This window comes from Oncorhynchus clarkii, chromosome 1 (assembly GCF_045791955.1).
Source record: "Oncorhynchus clarkii lewisi isolate Uvic-CL-2024 chromosome 1, UVic_Ocla_1.0, whole genome shotgun sequence".
In the NCBI taxonomy this organism is placed as follows: domain Eukaryota; kingdom Metazoa; phylum Chordata; class Actinopteri; order Salmoniformes; family Salmonidae; genus Oncorhynchus; species Oncorhynchus clarkii.
In genome coordinates this window covers 22,356,964-22,375,168 of record NC_092147.1, presented here as the reverse complement: position 1 = coordinate 22,375,168, position 18,205 = coordinate 22,356,964, and the positions used below count along the sequence as shown (strand labels likewise).

Sequence of the window (18,205 nt, the reverse complement as noted above, 5' to 3'; positions counted from 1 at the left end):
TATACAATAGCCTGGGGACAACGTTACACCACTAAACACTTACCTTGATGAAAGCCCCCAAACATCAGGAAATGGAAATTGTTCCTCAGTAGACAACAAACACACAGCAAAAATGAGCCATACCATGCGGTGCAGTGCCCAGTCAGGTCTTTGGCACATTCCCCCACTGCCGTGCTGAAATATCAGCCACAAAATGTTGGCACCATTGTAACAGCTGGTAATCAAGCACTGGTCTCCAGCATGGGCACCAAAAATAAATACCTGTACTCCAAATCATCTTGGCTGGGTGACACACACACGCAAACGCAAGCATTGCAGATCCATCAACCCATTTAAATACACACCCTACAGTAACCTGTGGACCATGAGAGAACCTTCATAAATTAGCAGAATGTTAATAACCTAATTATTGACCATTTATGTAGCATCCCGTAATACTTAGTTTGAAGTGAGACACCTTTGGTCATTCATAACACATACATAAACGCTTTATATCAAATGATGCTGTACTTACTATGAAGTCAGACACCTTTGTTCATTCATAACACATAAAGCATTAATGATGTTTTAAATGTATTAACACTTAGGGAATTATCACTAACAGCTAAAACAAATAAACCTTAAAGACATGTTTAAACCATTCATTTCCTTTTATTTGTCATTTTTTTTAACAATAGAAATACATGACGTTTCAAAAAGTCCAGCAATGCAATTACATTGAACATGACACAGTGTTGTGAATAGTGTAGCTTGTCCCTGAGCTGGCAGACAAATGAACACACTGGCATTGCAATGCTCTACCAAGATGCATGACAGGGTTATACATGCTTTGTGAAGCCTCAATTTAATAGGATTTATAAATCCTTTATTAAGCTGTGCTTATGCCACCGTTTATATGGGACAGGTTTATGTCATATTTGACATAGTGGGTTATTTCACATTCGACATTGGTGGTTATGTCACAGTTATGCCACATTTATGAACCCTTTCTAAAGCATGACATTTGTTGCCTCCGCAAGGCTATCAAACATGCTAGCGTCAGTATAGAGACAAAGTAGAGTTGCAATTCAACGGCTCAGACACGAGAGGTATGTGGCAGGGTCTACAGTCAATCACGGACTACAAAAAGAAAACCAGCCCCGTCGCGGACCACGATGTCTTGCTCCCAGACAAACTAAACAACTTCTTTGCTCGCTTTTAGGACAATACAGTGCCACCGACACGGCCTGCTACCAAAACCTGCGTGCTCTCCTTCACTGCAGCCAACGTGAGTAAAACATTTAAACGTGTTAACCCTCGCAAGGATGCTGGCCCAGACTGCATCCCTAGCCGGGTCCTCAGAGCATGCGCAGACCAGCTGGCTGGTGTGTTTATGGACATATTCAATCAATCCTATCCCAGTCTGCTGTTCCCTCATGCTTCAAGAGGGCCACCATTGTTCCTGTTCCCAAGAAAGCTAAGGTAATTGAGCTAAATGACTATCTCCCCATAGCACTCACTTCCGTCATCATGAAGTGCTTTGAGAGACTAGTCAAGAACCATATCGCCTCCACCCTACCTGACACCCTAGACCCACTCCAACTTGCTTACCGCCCCAATAGGTCCACAGACAACGCAATCGCAATCACACTGCACACTGCCCTAACCCATCTGGACAAGAGGAATACTTATGTAAGAATGCTGTTCATCGACTAACGCTCAGCATTTAACACCATAGTACCCTCCAAACTCGTCTCGACCCCGCCCTGTGCAACTGGGTACTGGACTTCCTGATGGGCCGCAACCAGGTGGTGAGGGTAGGAAACAATATCTCCACCCCGCTGATCCTCATCACTGGGGCCCCACAAGGATGCGTTCTCAGCCCTCTCCTGTACACCCTGTTCACCCATGACTGTGTGGCCATGCACGCCCCCAACTCAATCATCAAGTTTGCAGACGACACTACAGTGGTAGGCTTGATTACCAACAATGACAAGACAGCCTAGAGGGAGGAGGTGAGGGCCCTCGGAATGTGGTGTCAGGTAAATAACCTCACACTCAATATCAACAAAACAAAGGAGATTATCATGGACTTCAGGAAACCGCAGAGGGAGCAACCCCCTATCCACATCAACGGGACAGTAGTGGAGAAGGTGGAAAGTTTTATGTTCCTCGGCGTACACATCACGGACAAACTGAAATGGTCCACCCACACAGACAGCATGGTGAAGAAGGCCCAGCAGCTCCCAGACAAACTAAACTTCTTTGCTCGCTTTGAGGACAATACAGTGCCACCGACACGGCCCACTACCAAAACCTGCGGACTTTCCTTCACTGCAGGCAATGTGAGTAAAACATTTTGACATGTTAACCCTCACAAGGCTGGCATCCCTAGCTGCGTCCTCAGAGCATGCACAGACCAGCTGGCTGGTGTGTTTACAGACATATTCAATCAATCCTATCCCAGTCTGCTGTTCCCACATGCTTCAAGAGGGCCACCATTGTTCCTGTTCCCAAGAAAGCTCGCAGCAGCGCCTCTTCACCTCAGGAGGCTGAAGAAATGTGGCTTGTCACCAAAAACACACACTTCTACAGATCAGACTGTTAAACAGCCATCACTAACATTGAGTGGCTGTTGCCAACATACTGACTCATCTCTAGCCACTTTAATAATTATAATTTGGATGTAATAAATGTATCACTAGCCACTTTAAACAATGCCACTTTATATAATGTTTACATACCCTACATTACTCATCTCATATCTATATATACGGTACTCTATACCATCTACTGCATCTTGCCTATGCCGTTCGGCCATCGCTCATCCATATATTTTTAAGTACATATTCTTATTCATTCCTGTACACTTGTGTGTATAAGGTAGTTGTTGTGAAATTGTTAAATTACTTGTTAGATATTACTGCATGGTCGGAACTAGAAGCACAAGCATTTCGCTACACTCACATTAACATGTGCTAACCATGTGTATGTGACAAATAAAATTGGATTTGATTTGTTTCTAGATGATTTGTAACACATTTATGTAGTGTTTATAACGGCTTTATGAAGCCTTTATAAGCTGCATGTCATTTCTTTAAACAATAAAAGCAAATTTGTAAAAATATCTGACAACGGATACATAGCGTTTTGGAATGGATCTCTTGATTTGGATCTAATTCCAGTGTCTATAATTGTCCTTCTCAGTGCAGTCTGTAGAATTCCCATTTCTCATTAGTGTTTCACCATCCTCAGGGGGACAGTGAGGTTTGACAGACAGACATAATATTTTTGCCGGCTGGGCTGGCTCTGGCTGCATGTTCTTTTCTTACCACTGGTCTCTTAATACAGGGTTTCCCAAACTCGGTCCTGGGGCCTGCCCTGTGTACATGTTTTGGTTTTTGCCCTAGCCCTGCACAGCTTATTCAAACAACCAACGCATCATCAAGCTTTGATTATTTAAATCAGCTGTGTAGTGCTAGGGGAAAAAAATGAAACAGGCGCCCAGGGCAGGTCCCAGGACCGAGTTTGGGAAACCCTATCCTAATACACAGTGTCCAGATGAACTTCTCCTTTGTGTGCCAAGAATAATAACATGTAGGAAAAAAACACTCGGCCCCTACTTGTCCCTGTGGATGCAGCTTTAACAATCTCATTTTCAATTTAATGAGGTGATTAGAATGCCAGGGGCCAGGGGTGCACAGGAATGTGTTATGGAGGAAGCTAACAACAACCTGAGTCCTCCTGGCGTCTTGGTGCTGCAGTCCTCCTGACTCCTGCAGCTTGGGGAATAGTTACAGTTGTCTCTGGAGACTTGGCTCGACGCGGCTCCTGTAATACCGGGTCTGATGCCCTGGTGGTCCCAGGTCCTCCCTCTACTAAAGAAGACAGTGCACCACACAGCGCTGTGGATTTGGGGAGAGAAGGCAATAACAAATAAATATATAAATCAAATCAGACCGTGCCACAAAGCTTTTGCTTTGCCATGGAAACAGGCATGTGCAGCAGCATAGCAGTGTTTAGTAGTGTTAGCGTATCGTGATCCCTATTCACCCAACCACCAGCTGAAGGACTAGCCAAGGAGGCACATTAAGCAACATGGGCATGTCTCTCTGAAAGATTGTGTGCTATTCTGATTGTAGTATTTTGATGCAATTAACCTGGACAGACCTTTTTCCTGTTAGACCAAACCATAAAGCACATAAAAAACATAGGCTACCCATGGATCAAGTATTCCATAACATATCTAATAATGGTATAGAATGGTCTTAACGGGAAGATTTCCCATATCTTAACCTGAAATGTACCCCCTTCTCCTAAAAGGGTGCTCTCATTCAGTATCCCTCAATGATTGAGGTAAATAGAAAATGGTACAGACTCCGTCTACCGCAACCCAGTGATATTAAATCCTTGAAATGGAGTGAATGAGTGCCCACTGCAGGGAGAAGGTGTGTGTGTGTGTGTGATGGGGATTGGGCTGTAGTGTGGGGCACAGGCAGCCAGCCCTCAGCTGGGTAATTTGACTCTCCGTATCCTCTAGCTGAATTAGTCACAGTGGCTGCTGAAGAGCCTCCTGTGCCTGACCAATTGAGGCCGGCTTCTTACCCGTAATGACGGATACTGAGCTTATTCTACCTACCGCCAGGTCCCAGATAGGGTTGGATTTAGTGTGAAGTCGGATGATTTCATCTCTATTTGTGAAACTAGCCTGAACTGCCTATGCTGCTGTATATCTCACTGTCCATGGTGCTGAAGTAAGAGCAGATTAAGGGCTGTATATGAAAATGGCAGCTGTCCATGGTCCTGTAGTGGAGAGGAGCAGGTAAGGAGTATGCACTGTATATTATACAGCAATATGGACTATGGACAGCACTGATAGATACTCCTGTGCCCATAGTTCTGTATACTGAGGGAAGGTCAGCGTTGTCTCAGAGGTCTTGCACTGTCAATGGTCCTATAAAGAGAGACTACTGAGAGGTGTATGTGTTGTAGTCCCTCACTGTCCATGGTGCTGCAGAGCAGAGCAGCAGAGGGGACAGGTCAGTGACAGACAGGCAGCTAGGCAGCAGTCCCCCGGTCCCCAGGGCCAGACAAGGGGTAAGAATGCAGTGGAATGCATTGATTATCTGTCAGCCAGGTCTGCTAGGATCTAACCAGGGCAGTGTTAGGGTATTAAGTATCTGAAGTATTCAATGAATATTGATAATGAGGGGCTGTTCGTTATGCTCCACTGTTAGTGATTCAGCCCCTGGTGCTCACTGTCTCTTCACAGAGAAGGGTTGGAGTGGGCTTGGGTGAATGATCCCTAGTGGGCTTCCCACTGTGTTAGTTTGATGGTGCAATATTTTCACATCATTGCGTTGTGCTTGAGCACAGCCTCGTATGTCAGGCTGTAGCATATCATTTTTCACTTCTGTAAGTTCACACCTTTTCGAATTGTAAGTCGCTGTGGATAAGAGCATCTGTTAAATGACAAAAATCTAAAAATCTAAATACATGGTTATCAGCTGAAGCTACCTCTGCAGAATACAAACAGATCCTTTGGTGGGCAACTCACTCTCCCTCTGCAGAATACAAACAGATCCTTTGGTGGGCCACTCACTCTCCCTCTGCAGAATACAAACAGATCCTTTGGTGGGACACTCCCTCTCCCTCTGCAGAATACAAACAGATCCCTTTGTGGGACACTCCCTCTCCCTCTGCAGAATACTTCCATTTCAGGGTTTACCATCTTGGAGCGGTGCTCTGGTGATTACATGCCTTATCTGCTTTTCAGCCACCTTCTTTGTATTGGATTTGAAGGCCTCAGGTCCTCGCTGTCTCTATTTAATTTGTTGTCTTGAAAATGACCAAGTCTGTCTTTATTGGATTGTCAGGGCTACTCCATTCCCTCCAGCACCACTTATTCCCTGATGATTTTTCAGTTTGTTTTATTTGTGCTTTGTCTTTTCTCAGATACTGTTTTCTTCATCAGCCTCGACCACACAGTCCAGCACTAACATTTATCATGTGTTTTCTCTCTCCCTCTCTTCTACAGAAACTTATCGAAGAACCCTCTGACCACATTATCATGGCAACTCTTCCAGAATCTGCAACTCTTCGAGCTGTACGTTTGTATACAATTATCATCTTGTTTTATGGACTTATGCACCTATAAAAACTTTCATAAAAACCTGATATATATAAGTGTGCAACCTACCTTCATTGTTTCCAAATGGATTCCCATCTACCTCCATTAGAAGCTAAACAACAATTAACCTGAAGAAAAACATTGGAAGAGACAAACAACACTATAGTCCCTGCATCATTGATGTTGATTTAATGGATGTGACATAAAAGTGTGCAACTTGGAGAGGTCCAGGCCGGGTGATCCTCTAGCCCAGAGTGTCTTGTTTGTCCAAAAACATACCAGCAATCAGTGTGTTTATGACCTGAATCTTATAGTTGTTTGGGCTACTTTCCTACCATCCAGTAGAAGACATAAAATGTAATCTAGGGTTGAGATGGCCGTCATAGAGTTATAACACATGGGCATCCCCTCCATCCTCTCCAGCCCAGGAATCAGAGTGCTTCCCCTAAAAAAGAGAGCCTCAGCCAGGCCCTGACGCAGAGCAGAGAGCAGGCTTTATCATGGCTCAACCCAGCTCAGCGTGGGAAACAATGGGACAGCAGCTGTATGGTTGTGGTTTAAATGTGGTATTTTATGTTATGGGAGGGGGACAGCTCTTCGGAGAAGGCCCATCATCTTTTCAGGGTTGCTTGTCTAATAGTTAAAAAAATACATACTTGGAAATGTTATACCAGAGTAAGAATAGCATGGGGAGCAGAGCAGCAGTTGATGAAAAGAGTTCTAAAGTAGGTGTAAGATAAAAGGGTATGGAAAGTGTTAAGTGAAGAAGATACAAACAAGTGGCTGTTTTTAAAACACAGATTAATTATAGACTCTAGAGATGTTAATTTTCATGTGCACTTATTGATATGGATATTCCTTTTGATACCATTATCATTGTTATTCATAGCCATTTTAGCTGTATGTGTCGTCTGAAGAGTATGGACTTTTAGAAGGATGAAGCACAAATATTTCAGACTCTTTCAGAGTCTGCTTAAAGTATTTCATCTGTAATTACTAAAACTGTTCAACAAAGGCTCAGTGATAAGCACTCGACAGCACACCTTGAACAAAGAGAAGAATCTCATGAAAAGAAGATGAACCGGTTATAAATGAGTGCCATTTCCGTGCGACCAATTGGGAACAAAGACATTGATTCATTTTTTTTTATGTGGCGTAGAGCCTAACAAAAGACTAACAAAACATAATTCAATTGATAAGAGAAACAGAGTTTATCTCCCTTTTTCTTAAATGATTTACTCTCCCATCCCCTGTGGAATGTCAGCACAATGACAAACACACCAAACACAGAAGGGCTGTGGTATGCAGATGTGCTTCTGGTCCTGTGTCTGAAATTGCACCCTAAGGGTCCTGGTCAGAAGTAGTGTGCACTATATAGGGTATAGGTTGCCATTTTGGACATACCCTGTGTCTGTCTTTAATGGTGAGTGTTGGTCTGTTGGTCCTCATAGTGCCATGCTCTCTCCTGATTCCACATCTGTTGATTAAAACTAGACAGGCAGAGTGATGGCTTTTCGTTCCAGATCAGAGTTCATCAGAGTCATGCCTGTCAGTTTGAAATGGAGGTTGCTGCTTTTGTGGATGTGTTACAACTGAAGCTTTTAGGCACTGAGCAGTCAGACCCCTATTCACTGGTTATAAGATAACAAGTGATTGCTTTTATTATTTAAATGGAAATAAGGGGTTTCAGGATAGGGCATGGGTCCCATGATACATTTGGCACATACATGTGCTGGGAGATATTCACATAAGATGCAGTAATTTGTTGTAATCAATGCTGCAGAAGGCATACAGTTGCTTAATCTTCTCGAAGGCAAAAATTGCCTAATTGTTTTGCCATTGTAAAATAGTTGTTGTTACAGACCTCAGACACATTGGTGCCATACTTGCACAAAATGTGCCACAACCAATTACAATCGTAGATTTGCTTGTGGGTGATAGAACGCTACATTGTAGCTGATCTCCTTCATCCACTTCAACAAATTTGCATTATTTAAATCGAGCTTTGAGGTCCAGTAGTGAATAGGGCCTTGAACCCACTGTTACTGTGCCCCGAAGATTCACAGATAACCAGTTTAGTGGTGTATGCCACCTGGTAGTGATTGTAATGGAGGTACATGACAGCTATTTGACAAGACCAACATCTTTTTTTCACCTTTATTTAACCAGTTGGCCAGTTGAGAACAAGTTCTCATTTACAACTGCGACCTGGCCAAGATAAAGCAAAGCAGTGTGACACAAACAACACAGAGTTACACATGGGATAAACAAACGTACAGCCAATAACACAATAGAAAAATATATATACAGTAAGGCAATAAATAGGCCATAGTAGTGAAATAATTACAATTTAGCAATTAAACACTGGTGATAGATGTGCAGAAGATTAATGTGCAAGTAGAGATACTGGGGTGTAAAGGAGCAAAAAATAAAATTAAAATAAAAAAGCATCCTTCAACACTCTACTCAGCAAATTTGATGTAGTCTATCACAGTGCCATCCGTTTTGTCACCAAAGCCCCATATACCACCCATCACTGCGACCTGTATGCTCTCGTTGGCTGGCCCTCACTTCATATTTGTCGCCATACCCACTGGCTCCAGGTCATCTATAAGTCTTTGCTAGGTAAAGTCCCGCCTTATCTCATCTCACTGGTCACCATGGCAGCACCCACCCATAGCATGCTGCCATGGTGACCAGTGAGATGAGATAAGGCGGGACTTTACGCGAGATTTTCTCCGGGAGCATCATGTAACCACTTACGCAATGTAGTCCCCTACGGGTATTCTTCAACATAAATGCGTAAAACTACGTCACAATGCTGTAGACACCTTGGGGAATACGTAGAAAGCATAAGCTGGTTCATAGCACATTCACAGCTCAATGGGGACCCATTGGCACGCAGCGCTTTCAAAATATGGGGCACTTCCGGATTGGATTTTTCTCAGGCTTTCGTCTGCAACATCAGTTCTGTTATACTCACAGACAATATCTTTACAGTTTTGGAAACGTGAGAGTGTTTTCTATCCAAAGCTGTCAATTATATGCATATTCTAGCATCTTGTCCTGACAAAATATCCCGTTTAAAACGGGAACGGTTTTTCCCCAAAAATGAAAATACTGCCCCTAGAGTCGCAACAGGTTAACACAGTGTCCAAAGAAGGGCCAGAAGTATACAGAATGGTGTAGTTTGCGTAGAGGTGGATCAAAGAATCATCAGCAGCAAGAGCGACATCATTGATGTATACAGAGAAAAGAGTCAGCCGGAGAATTCAACCCTGTGGCACACCCATAGAGACTGCCAGAGGTCCGGACAACAGGCCCTCCAATTTGACACACTGAACTCTATCTGAGAAGTAGTTGGTGAACAAGGCGAAGAAGTCATTTGAGAAACCAAGGCTGATGAGTCTGCCAATAAGAATGCGGTGACTGACAGAGTCGAAAGCCTTGGCCAGGTCGATGAAGATGGCTGCACAGTATTGTCTTTTTTTTGATGGCAGTTATGATATCATTTAGGATCTTGAGCGTGGCTGAGGTGCACACATGACCGGCTCGGAAGCCAGGTTGTATAGCGGAGAAGGTACGGTGGGATTCGAAATGGTCGGTGATCTGTTAACTTGGCTTTTGAAGACTTTAGAAAGGCAGGGCAGGATGGATATAGGTCTGTATCAGTTTGGGTCTAGAGTGTCTCCCCCTTTGAAGAGGGGGATGACCGCGGCAGCTTTCCAATATTTAGGGATCTCAGACGATACAAAAGAGTAGTTGAACAGGCTTGTAATAGGGGTTGCAACAATTGCAGCGGATACTTTTAGAAAGAGAAGGTCCAGATTTCTAGCTCAGCTGATTTGTAAGGGTCCAGATTTTTCTGCTCTTTTAGAACATCACCTATCTGGATTTGGGTGATAGAGAAATGGGGGATTCTTGGGCAAGTTTCTGTGGGGGGTGCAGATCTGTTGACCAGGGGGAGGAGTAGCCAGGTGGAAAGCATGGCCAGCCGTAGAAAAATGCTTATTGAAATTCTTGAAATTCTCAAGTAGATTGGTCACGAAAGTCAGAAAAGCAATAAATTAAATCGCTTACCTTTGATGATCTTCGGATGTTTGCCCTCACGAGACTCCCAGTTACACAATAAATGTTCCTTTTGTTCCATAAAGATTATTTTTATATCCAAAATACCTCCATTTGTTTGGCGCTTTATGTACAGAAATCCACAGGCTCGGGCGGTCACGACATCGCAGACGGAAATTCCAAATAGTATCCGTAATGTTCACAGAAACATGTAAAATGTTTTTTATAATCAATCCTCAGGTTGTTTTTTCAATATATAATCGATAATATATCAACTGGGACTATAGCTTCGTCAATGGGAGAGAGAGACACAATGGCTGCTCCAAACTGTTGCACAAGCAAAACTCTGGGGACACCCACTGACGCGATGTGATCTTTCTCGCTCATTTTTCAAAATAAAAGCCTGAAGACTGAAGACTGTTCACAACATGGGGAAGACATAGGAAAAGGAATCTGGTTGATATCCCTTTAAATGGAGGGAAGGCATTCAATGGAACATGGAGCTTTCAAAATAGAGGCCACTTCCTGGTTGAATTTTCCTCCGGTTTTCGCCTGCAATATCAGTTCTGTTATACTCACAGACAATATTTTGACAGTTTTGGAAACTTTAGAGTGTTTTCTATCCTAATCTGACAATTATATGCATATTCTAGATTCTGGGCCTGAGAAATAGGCAGTTAAATATGGGTACGTTTTTCATCCAAAAATCAAAATACTGCCCCCTACACTCAACAGGTTTAAAGAACAACCAGGCATCCTCTACTGACGGGATGATGTCAATATAGGAAATGGTAGATGGCAGTAGATGGCACTTCCACCCCTTTTGGCAGTTCTATCTTGGCAGAAAATGTTGTAGTTGGGGATGGAAATTTCTTAATTTTTTGGTGGCCTTCCTAAGCTAGGACATCAGGGTTGGCGGAGTGTGCTAAAGCAGTGAATAAAATACATTTAGGGAGGAGGCTTCTGATGTTAACATGCATGAAACCAAGGCTTTTATGGTTACAGAAGTCAAATGATAGCACCTGGGGAATAGGAGTGGAACTTGGTGCTACAGGGCCTCTACATCACCAGAGGAGCAGAGGAGGAGTAGGATAAGGGTACGGCTAAAGGCTATAAGAACTGGTCGTCTAGTGCGTTGGGGACAGAGAATAAAAGAAGCAGATTTCTGGGCGTTGTAGAAAGGATTTAAGGCATAATGTACAGCCAAGGGTATGGTAGCATCTGAGTACTGTGTAGGTAAACCTAGGCGTTGAGTGACGATGTGAGAGGTTTTGTCTCTGGAGGCACCAGTTAAGCCAGGTGAGGTCTCCGCATGTGTGTGGGTTGGGCCAAAAGAGCTATCTAAGGCATTTTGAGCGGGACTGAGGGTTCAACAGTGAAATAAAATAATAAGAACTAGCCGAGGCTGCAGTAGACAATGCATATTGACATTAGAGAGAGGCATAAAGCGATCACAGGTGTTAATCAGGAGTGCAAAGACAACAATGGTAAATGGCAATGAATGGGCAGAGCAGGTCAGTTAGGTACATACAGGACCTCAGTTTGAGGCTGGGGCTGACAGGTAAACAAAATGAGGTACAGTGTTATTGAAACAGTCAAGGGGGAATCAGCTGTGTAGCCGAGTGATCATAGGGTTAAAAGAGCAGCAATAAGTGAGTCAGGGTGCCGTTCGGTAGTCACTACTACGCTAGGCGAGCAGGGTACACAGCGTTCAGAAAAGCTAGTGGGCCAGGGATAGTAGATAGTTCTTCGGCGACATCAGTCCAGTCGTGATCGATCGGAGGGGCTCCGTGTCGACTATAAAAGGTCCAGGCCAATTGGCAAAGGAGGTATTGTAACCCTAGAATTAGCTGGTATATGGGCCTAGCTCGAGGCTAGCTCAAGGCTAACCTGTGCTTGCTTCGGGACAGAGGCGTTAGCTAACAGTAGCCACTCGTTTGCAGCTAGCTAGCTGCGATGATCCGGTGTAATGATCCGGTGTAATGATCCAGAGTGGCAGGATTCCGGTGATATGGTAGAGAGAAGCAGTCTGATATGCTCTGGGTTGATATCGCGCTGTGCAGACTGGCAGATGTTGTCCGAGCTAAGCCGTGGCTAACAGAGACTAGTAGCTAGTTAGCTGGCTAGCTGCTGATGGAAGTTCCAGTTATAAGGAATAAAAATAGCAGATCTGTACCACATTGGGTGAGGCGGGTTGCAGGGAAGTTTTTTTAGTTAGTAGATAGAAAGTGAGATTAAGATAAAAAAGATAAAAAAGGCCGGCTATTTACATGGGAAAAAACAAAGACAAATACACATGTCCTACTGCAATGCCATCTTGCAAGAATTGAATGGATGTGTGTGAAACAGATGAGCAAAAGACGTGGGATTTATTCTTATGCTAAAAATTGCCTTTTGAATTGTGTCTAACGTTATTAGCTAGTAGCCTAGTCGAAGATGCATGATTAAAAATATTTATAGACATTTACACAAATACGCATGATCATGCCATTTTGCCACTCTACACTTGAGGCAGACCAAGAGGAACAAAAGTAAACCATGAATATGGTTTAAAATATTCCTCTGGGGGTCAAGCTGTCCTATTTTAAGAAATGTCATTGGTTGGTGGATATAGAGATCTTTGAAATGCTGATGCGGAAATCTGTGAAATCACTGTCAGCTGGTGAGGTTAGCATAGGGCTAACGTATGCTAGGTTATCTGATGGAGCACACACTGGTTGAATTAACGATGTTTCCACATAATTTTAAGGAAATTTCATTGAACCAACATGGATTAGACGCTGAATTGACGTTTGTGCCCAGTGGACAATTACAATGTAGCGTTCTGTCACATGCAACTATGTCTACAATTGTAATTTGCTGATGTGCATTTTGAGACTGAGGTCCAGGTTAAACAAACTTTTTCTAATATTCGCAAGTATGGACCCATTGCGTTACAGCATGAAGCCTCCGGTCTAGTGCTGCTGAACCTTGTTGTTTCACTGACTGCTTCTGTGTGCATGGTTTCCTCTCTAACAGCTTGGACTAAACACAGCAACAGTAAGAGTGATACTGAAAGCACAACAGCAACAGCAGCTCCTTGTGTATCTTAACCACCAGGAGCCATGTGTGCTGCTGTTTGTGTTCTGTGGTAATTGCTGTCAGCCTTTTTTGGTGCTCAACACAGGATGACTAGGGTGAAAAGGGAAAGTGTGTGTGTGCGTGCATACTTGCGCATGTGTGTGTGTGTGTGTGCATCCCTGTTCCCCAGTCCTGTAAGTGTAATCACAGAGGGGCAAATTACCTGTGCGGATAAGGCAGTTCTGAGGAAACAGGCAGGCAGCCTCATCAGGAGCCTTGGTGCTGGCTTGGGTGCAGAGGAGACCAGAGGAGACCTGCCAATCTCACTGTCCTCCCCTTACCAAGCCGGGCCTAGCAAATGAGCTGCTTTCCTAAGCTGAGACACACACACACATACACACACACACACACACACACACACACACACACACACACGCACACACACACACACACACACGCACACACACACACACACACACCACACACACACACACACACACATTAACAGGCACACACACACACACACACACACACACACACACACACACACACACACACACACACACACCACACACACACACACACACACACACACACATTAACAGGCACACACACACACACACACACACACACACACACACACACAAACACACACACACAAACACACACACACACATTAACAGGCACACACACACACATGCACACCGATATGGAGACTGCAGGTAATGTTTTATTTATGTACATATTTAACCTTTATTTTATCAGGAAGTCAAACTGAGACCAAGGTCTCTTTCGAAGACGAGCCTTGAATTACAGAAATTACAGAAAAGGCAGCAAAACATCAAATGTAATAACATTTGGAAGATTCCACAAATAAGGTGCAAGAAATCTAAAAGCTGATTTACCTAACTCATTAGAGACTAAAGGAATTTCCAGAGTTAGCCGTCCCTGAGACCAGGTGTAATAAGGAGTAGCAGTAGCAATTTAGAGTCAGGGGAAGGATATAAGGTCCTAAACATTTTGGGATGACTTTCTTTATCTTATGAATAAAAAACAGTAGGCTTATAGAGTAATGGTTATAGAGTTATAGAGTTATAGAGTTATAGATAATGTTGAATATGGTATTATGCATTATATTGTATGTATTATTTCTAAGGCACAACCAGGTTTGGTGTTCATCTTCATTGCTGGCCATGTGATTGATAGGGAAAATATTTTACATCAAATTTCTGCAAACTCATTTTATCTTGGATCCTTGTGGGTTGGATGAAAGCTTCATTATTATTATTATTATTATTATTTTTTTTACCTTTATTTAACTACGTAAATAATTACAGAATATTGAATGCTGGATCAAAGTTAAAAAAGAAAAGTAGAACTCCAAAGTCCAAAATGTTATTCCCTATTAGCTTTGCTCATTTCAGTCATGATTTTTGGAGTGCAGAGAGATTTCTAATGGACCTTATTGGCAACCTAAACCATCCCCAGTTGGTCACACTTTACAGTTTTTTTCGATTGCTAAACGACAGTGGACACAACTGGAGTCACATGTGCAAAACTCTGACTACAGTCTGCACAGCAGCAGTTCATGTGGACCAAACTCTAGTTCGTTTTTCATTGCTTGAACACAGTTTTCAAAACTCTACACACTTATCCCATGACTTTAACCACAACCTGCACAACACTGTGGATTTACAGCACTTTGTTCAAATGCTAACACACTGCTGTCAAAACTGTGAACCACACATTCAAAACGGAATAGATTTCAGCCTTGTGCCTTTCAAACACTGCTGATTGCAATTTCAGCTGAAAGGCTAAGCAGGTGTCTTGTTTTAGACTTGTTAGTGAACACACACACATATTACAGTATATATAGGTAGAGCTCAGAAAGACTCATTTTGGAAATGGAACAAGGAAGATGGGTTCGTGGAGGAAGAAGGGTGGCAGGGAGAGGGCGGATGCGTGGAGGAAGACAAAGAAGTTATTTCAGATTAAATAAGGGCTACACTTATAGACCATGCCGTGAACCATGGTCTCTCATTGAGAGAGGCAGGGTTGAGGGTGCAACCCAATCTGCAAAGTTCCACATTGGCATCTGTAATGCGAATTTTCCATCATGCAAACAGGTGAGAGTTACATCCTTACAGTAAATGAAAACATTACAAGAATCTATTTTGTATTGCAATTATATAATATTTACACAGATATATATTACAGTAAGTTTGACTGTAAAATATATTTTTACAACAGGACCCAAAGGCTGCCCCCAACAGGGGGAAGAGGAAAAATATTTTCAGATGCGCAGGAAAATGCTATTGTTGACATGGTTGTTGTCAACAATGCAATAAAACTGCGGGAGATTCAAGATAGAGTGCTGGCTGATAATGATATATTTGAAAATGTTAATTCTTTCAGCACAACAACTATTGCTCGAGTCCTAAAGAAACACCAAGTTACAATGAAACAGTTATACACTGTACCGTTCGAGAGAAACAGTGAACGGGTAAAAGAGCAAAGATACCAATATGTCCAGGTAAGACGTCTGAGGTTACGTACACAGCTATACAAAATATTTACAGTAAAAAAAAACACTAGCATTTCTACAGTAAAACTGTGCACTTACTGTTTTTCAGAGAGTAATGGAGGTGGAAGCACTGGAAAGACCACATTCATTTGTATTTATCGATGAAGCTGGATTTAACCTTGCCAAAACACGGCGCCGAGGAAGGAATGTTATAGGTCAAAGGGCCACTGTGGAGGTTCCAGGCCAAAGGGGGGGAAATATCACCATGTGTGCTGCAATGGCCAATGATGGTTTGCTTCTCAACACACCACTCATTGGCCCATACAACACAGAAAGGCTTATAGCTTTCCTATAACAGCTCTATGCTCAGCTAGTGCCAGCAGAACAGGGGGAGCCAGTAAGAAACCCCCAAGTTTTTGTCATAGTTTGCGATAACGTTGCTTTTCACCACTCTGCAGCTGTCACAGATTGGTTTGCAGCACATCACAGATTTATGGTTTTGTACCTGCCTGCATATTCACCCTTCCTCAACCCAATAGAGGAGTTTTTCTCTGCCTGGAGGTGGAAAGTGTTTGGTCACCACCCACATGACCAAATGTCTCTTTTGGAAGCCATGCGTGCCAGATGTGAGGACACGAGTCCAGAGGACTGCCAGGGATGGATAAGGCACTCCAGAAGGTTCTTCCCCAGGTGCATGGCAAGAGAAAACATTAGATGTGATGTTGAAGAAAACCTGTGGCCTGATGCTAGAGAGAGGCAGGATTAGCCCCTCAATTATTTGTTCGAATTACAGTATGTACTTTTAGTTTCTACCTTTTTTTTCTCATTACTGTAATTCCGTAAATTACTACAGACTATTGAAGCAAACTGCTAATTTTCATTTACCTTAAAGAATTGTTATGTTCTAAAAATTTTAATAAATCATGTGAAAGAATGTCACTCTTTTCTTTGAAGAAAATATTACTTTGTATGAAGTCACTGAAATTGTTCAAACTGTAAAGATGAAAAGTTTGTATTTTCTGTATTGGTGTTTGATGCTAGTGTTTTTACTCTCAGTGTGTTCTGAGTGACAGTGTGTGTTATCTCAGTGAGGGTTGTGCATAGTGTTTGGCTGCACTGAGCGTGTTTTGAGCCATGTGTTAAGAGTTGTGTTGCTTGGAATGAGTTTTGCAGGTGATGTGAACTGTTTAGCTCAGGTGACTGTTGGTAGTGCAGACTGTAGTTAGAGTTTTGCACATTGGACTCCAGTTGTGCCCACTGTCGTTTAGCAATCGAAAAAAACTGTAATAAGCCAAAAACACTGCAATCCTTTCCCCAGCCTTTTTTCACCATCAAACCTTCAGATACACTTCTTAAATATACAGTACCAGTCAAACATTTGGACACACCTACTCATTCAAGGATTTTTCTTTATTTTTACTATTTTCTACATTGTACAATAATAGTGAAGACATCAAAGCTATGAAATAACACATATGGAATCATGTAGTAAGTAAAAAAACTGTTAAACAAATCTAAATATATTTTAGATTTGAGATTGTTAAAAGTAGCCACCCTTTGCTTTGATGACAGCTTTGCACACTCTTGGCATTCTGTCAACCAGCTTCATGAGGTAGTCACCTGGAATGCATTTCAATTAACAGGTGTGTATTGTTGAAAGGTAATTTTTGCAACTTCTTTCCTTCTTAATATGTTTGAGCCAATCAGTTGTGTTGTGACAAGGTACAGCAGGGGTGGTATACAGAAGACCAAGTCCATATTATGGCAAGAACAGCTGAAATAAGCAAAGATAAATGACAGTCCACATTACTTTAAGACATGAAGGTCAGTCAATCCAGAAAATGTCAAGAACATTTAAAGTTTCTTCAAGTGCAGTCACAACAAACATCAAGCGCTATGATGAAACTGGCTCTCATGAGGACCGCCACAGGAAAGGGAGACCCATAGTTACCCCTGCTGCAGAGGATATGTTCATTAGAGTTAACTGCACCTCAGATTGCAGCCCAAATAAATGCTTCAGCGTTCAAGTAACAGACACATCTCAACATCGACTGTTCAGAGGAGACTGCGTAAATTGTACTTTTTTATTTGATTTATTGAACCTTTATTTAACTAGGCAAGTGAATCAATCCTTAATGGTCGAATTGCTCCAAATAAACCACTACAAAAGGACGCCAATAAGAAGAAGATACTTGCTTGGGCAAAAAAACATGAGGAATGGACATTTGACCAGTGGAAATATGTCATTTGGTCTGATGAGTTCAAATTTGAGATTTTTGGTTCTAACTGCCGTGTCTTGGTGAGACGCAGAGTAGGTGAACGGATGATCTCCACATGTGTGGTTCCCACCATAAAGCATGGAGGTGTGATGGTGTGGGGTGCTTTGCTTATTTATTTCGAATTCAAGGCACGCTTAACTAGCATGGTTACCAGAGCATTCTGCA

At 42.6% G+C, this 18,205-nt stretch overlaps 1 protein-coding gene across 1 annotated transcript in view; it reads left to right on the top strand.

Annotated features, from left to right (window-relative positions):
- LOC139386570 (NT-3 growth factor receptor-like) overlaps positions 1 to 18,205 on the top strand; it is a 287,619-nt gene that overhangs the window by 126,383 nt on the left and 143,031 nt on the right. The window contains exon 4 of the mRNA XM_071132265.1: positions 6,017 to 6,085. Coding sequence (XP_070988366.1) covers positions 6,017 to 6,085 — 69 coding nt within the window. The remainder of the gene's footprint in view (positions 1 to 6,016; positions 6,086 to 18,205) is intronic.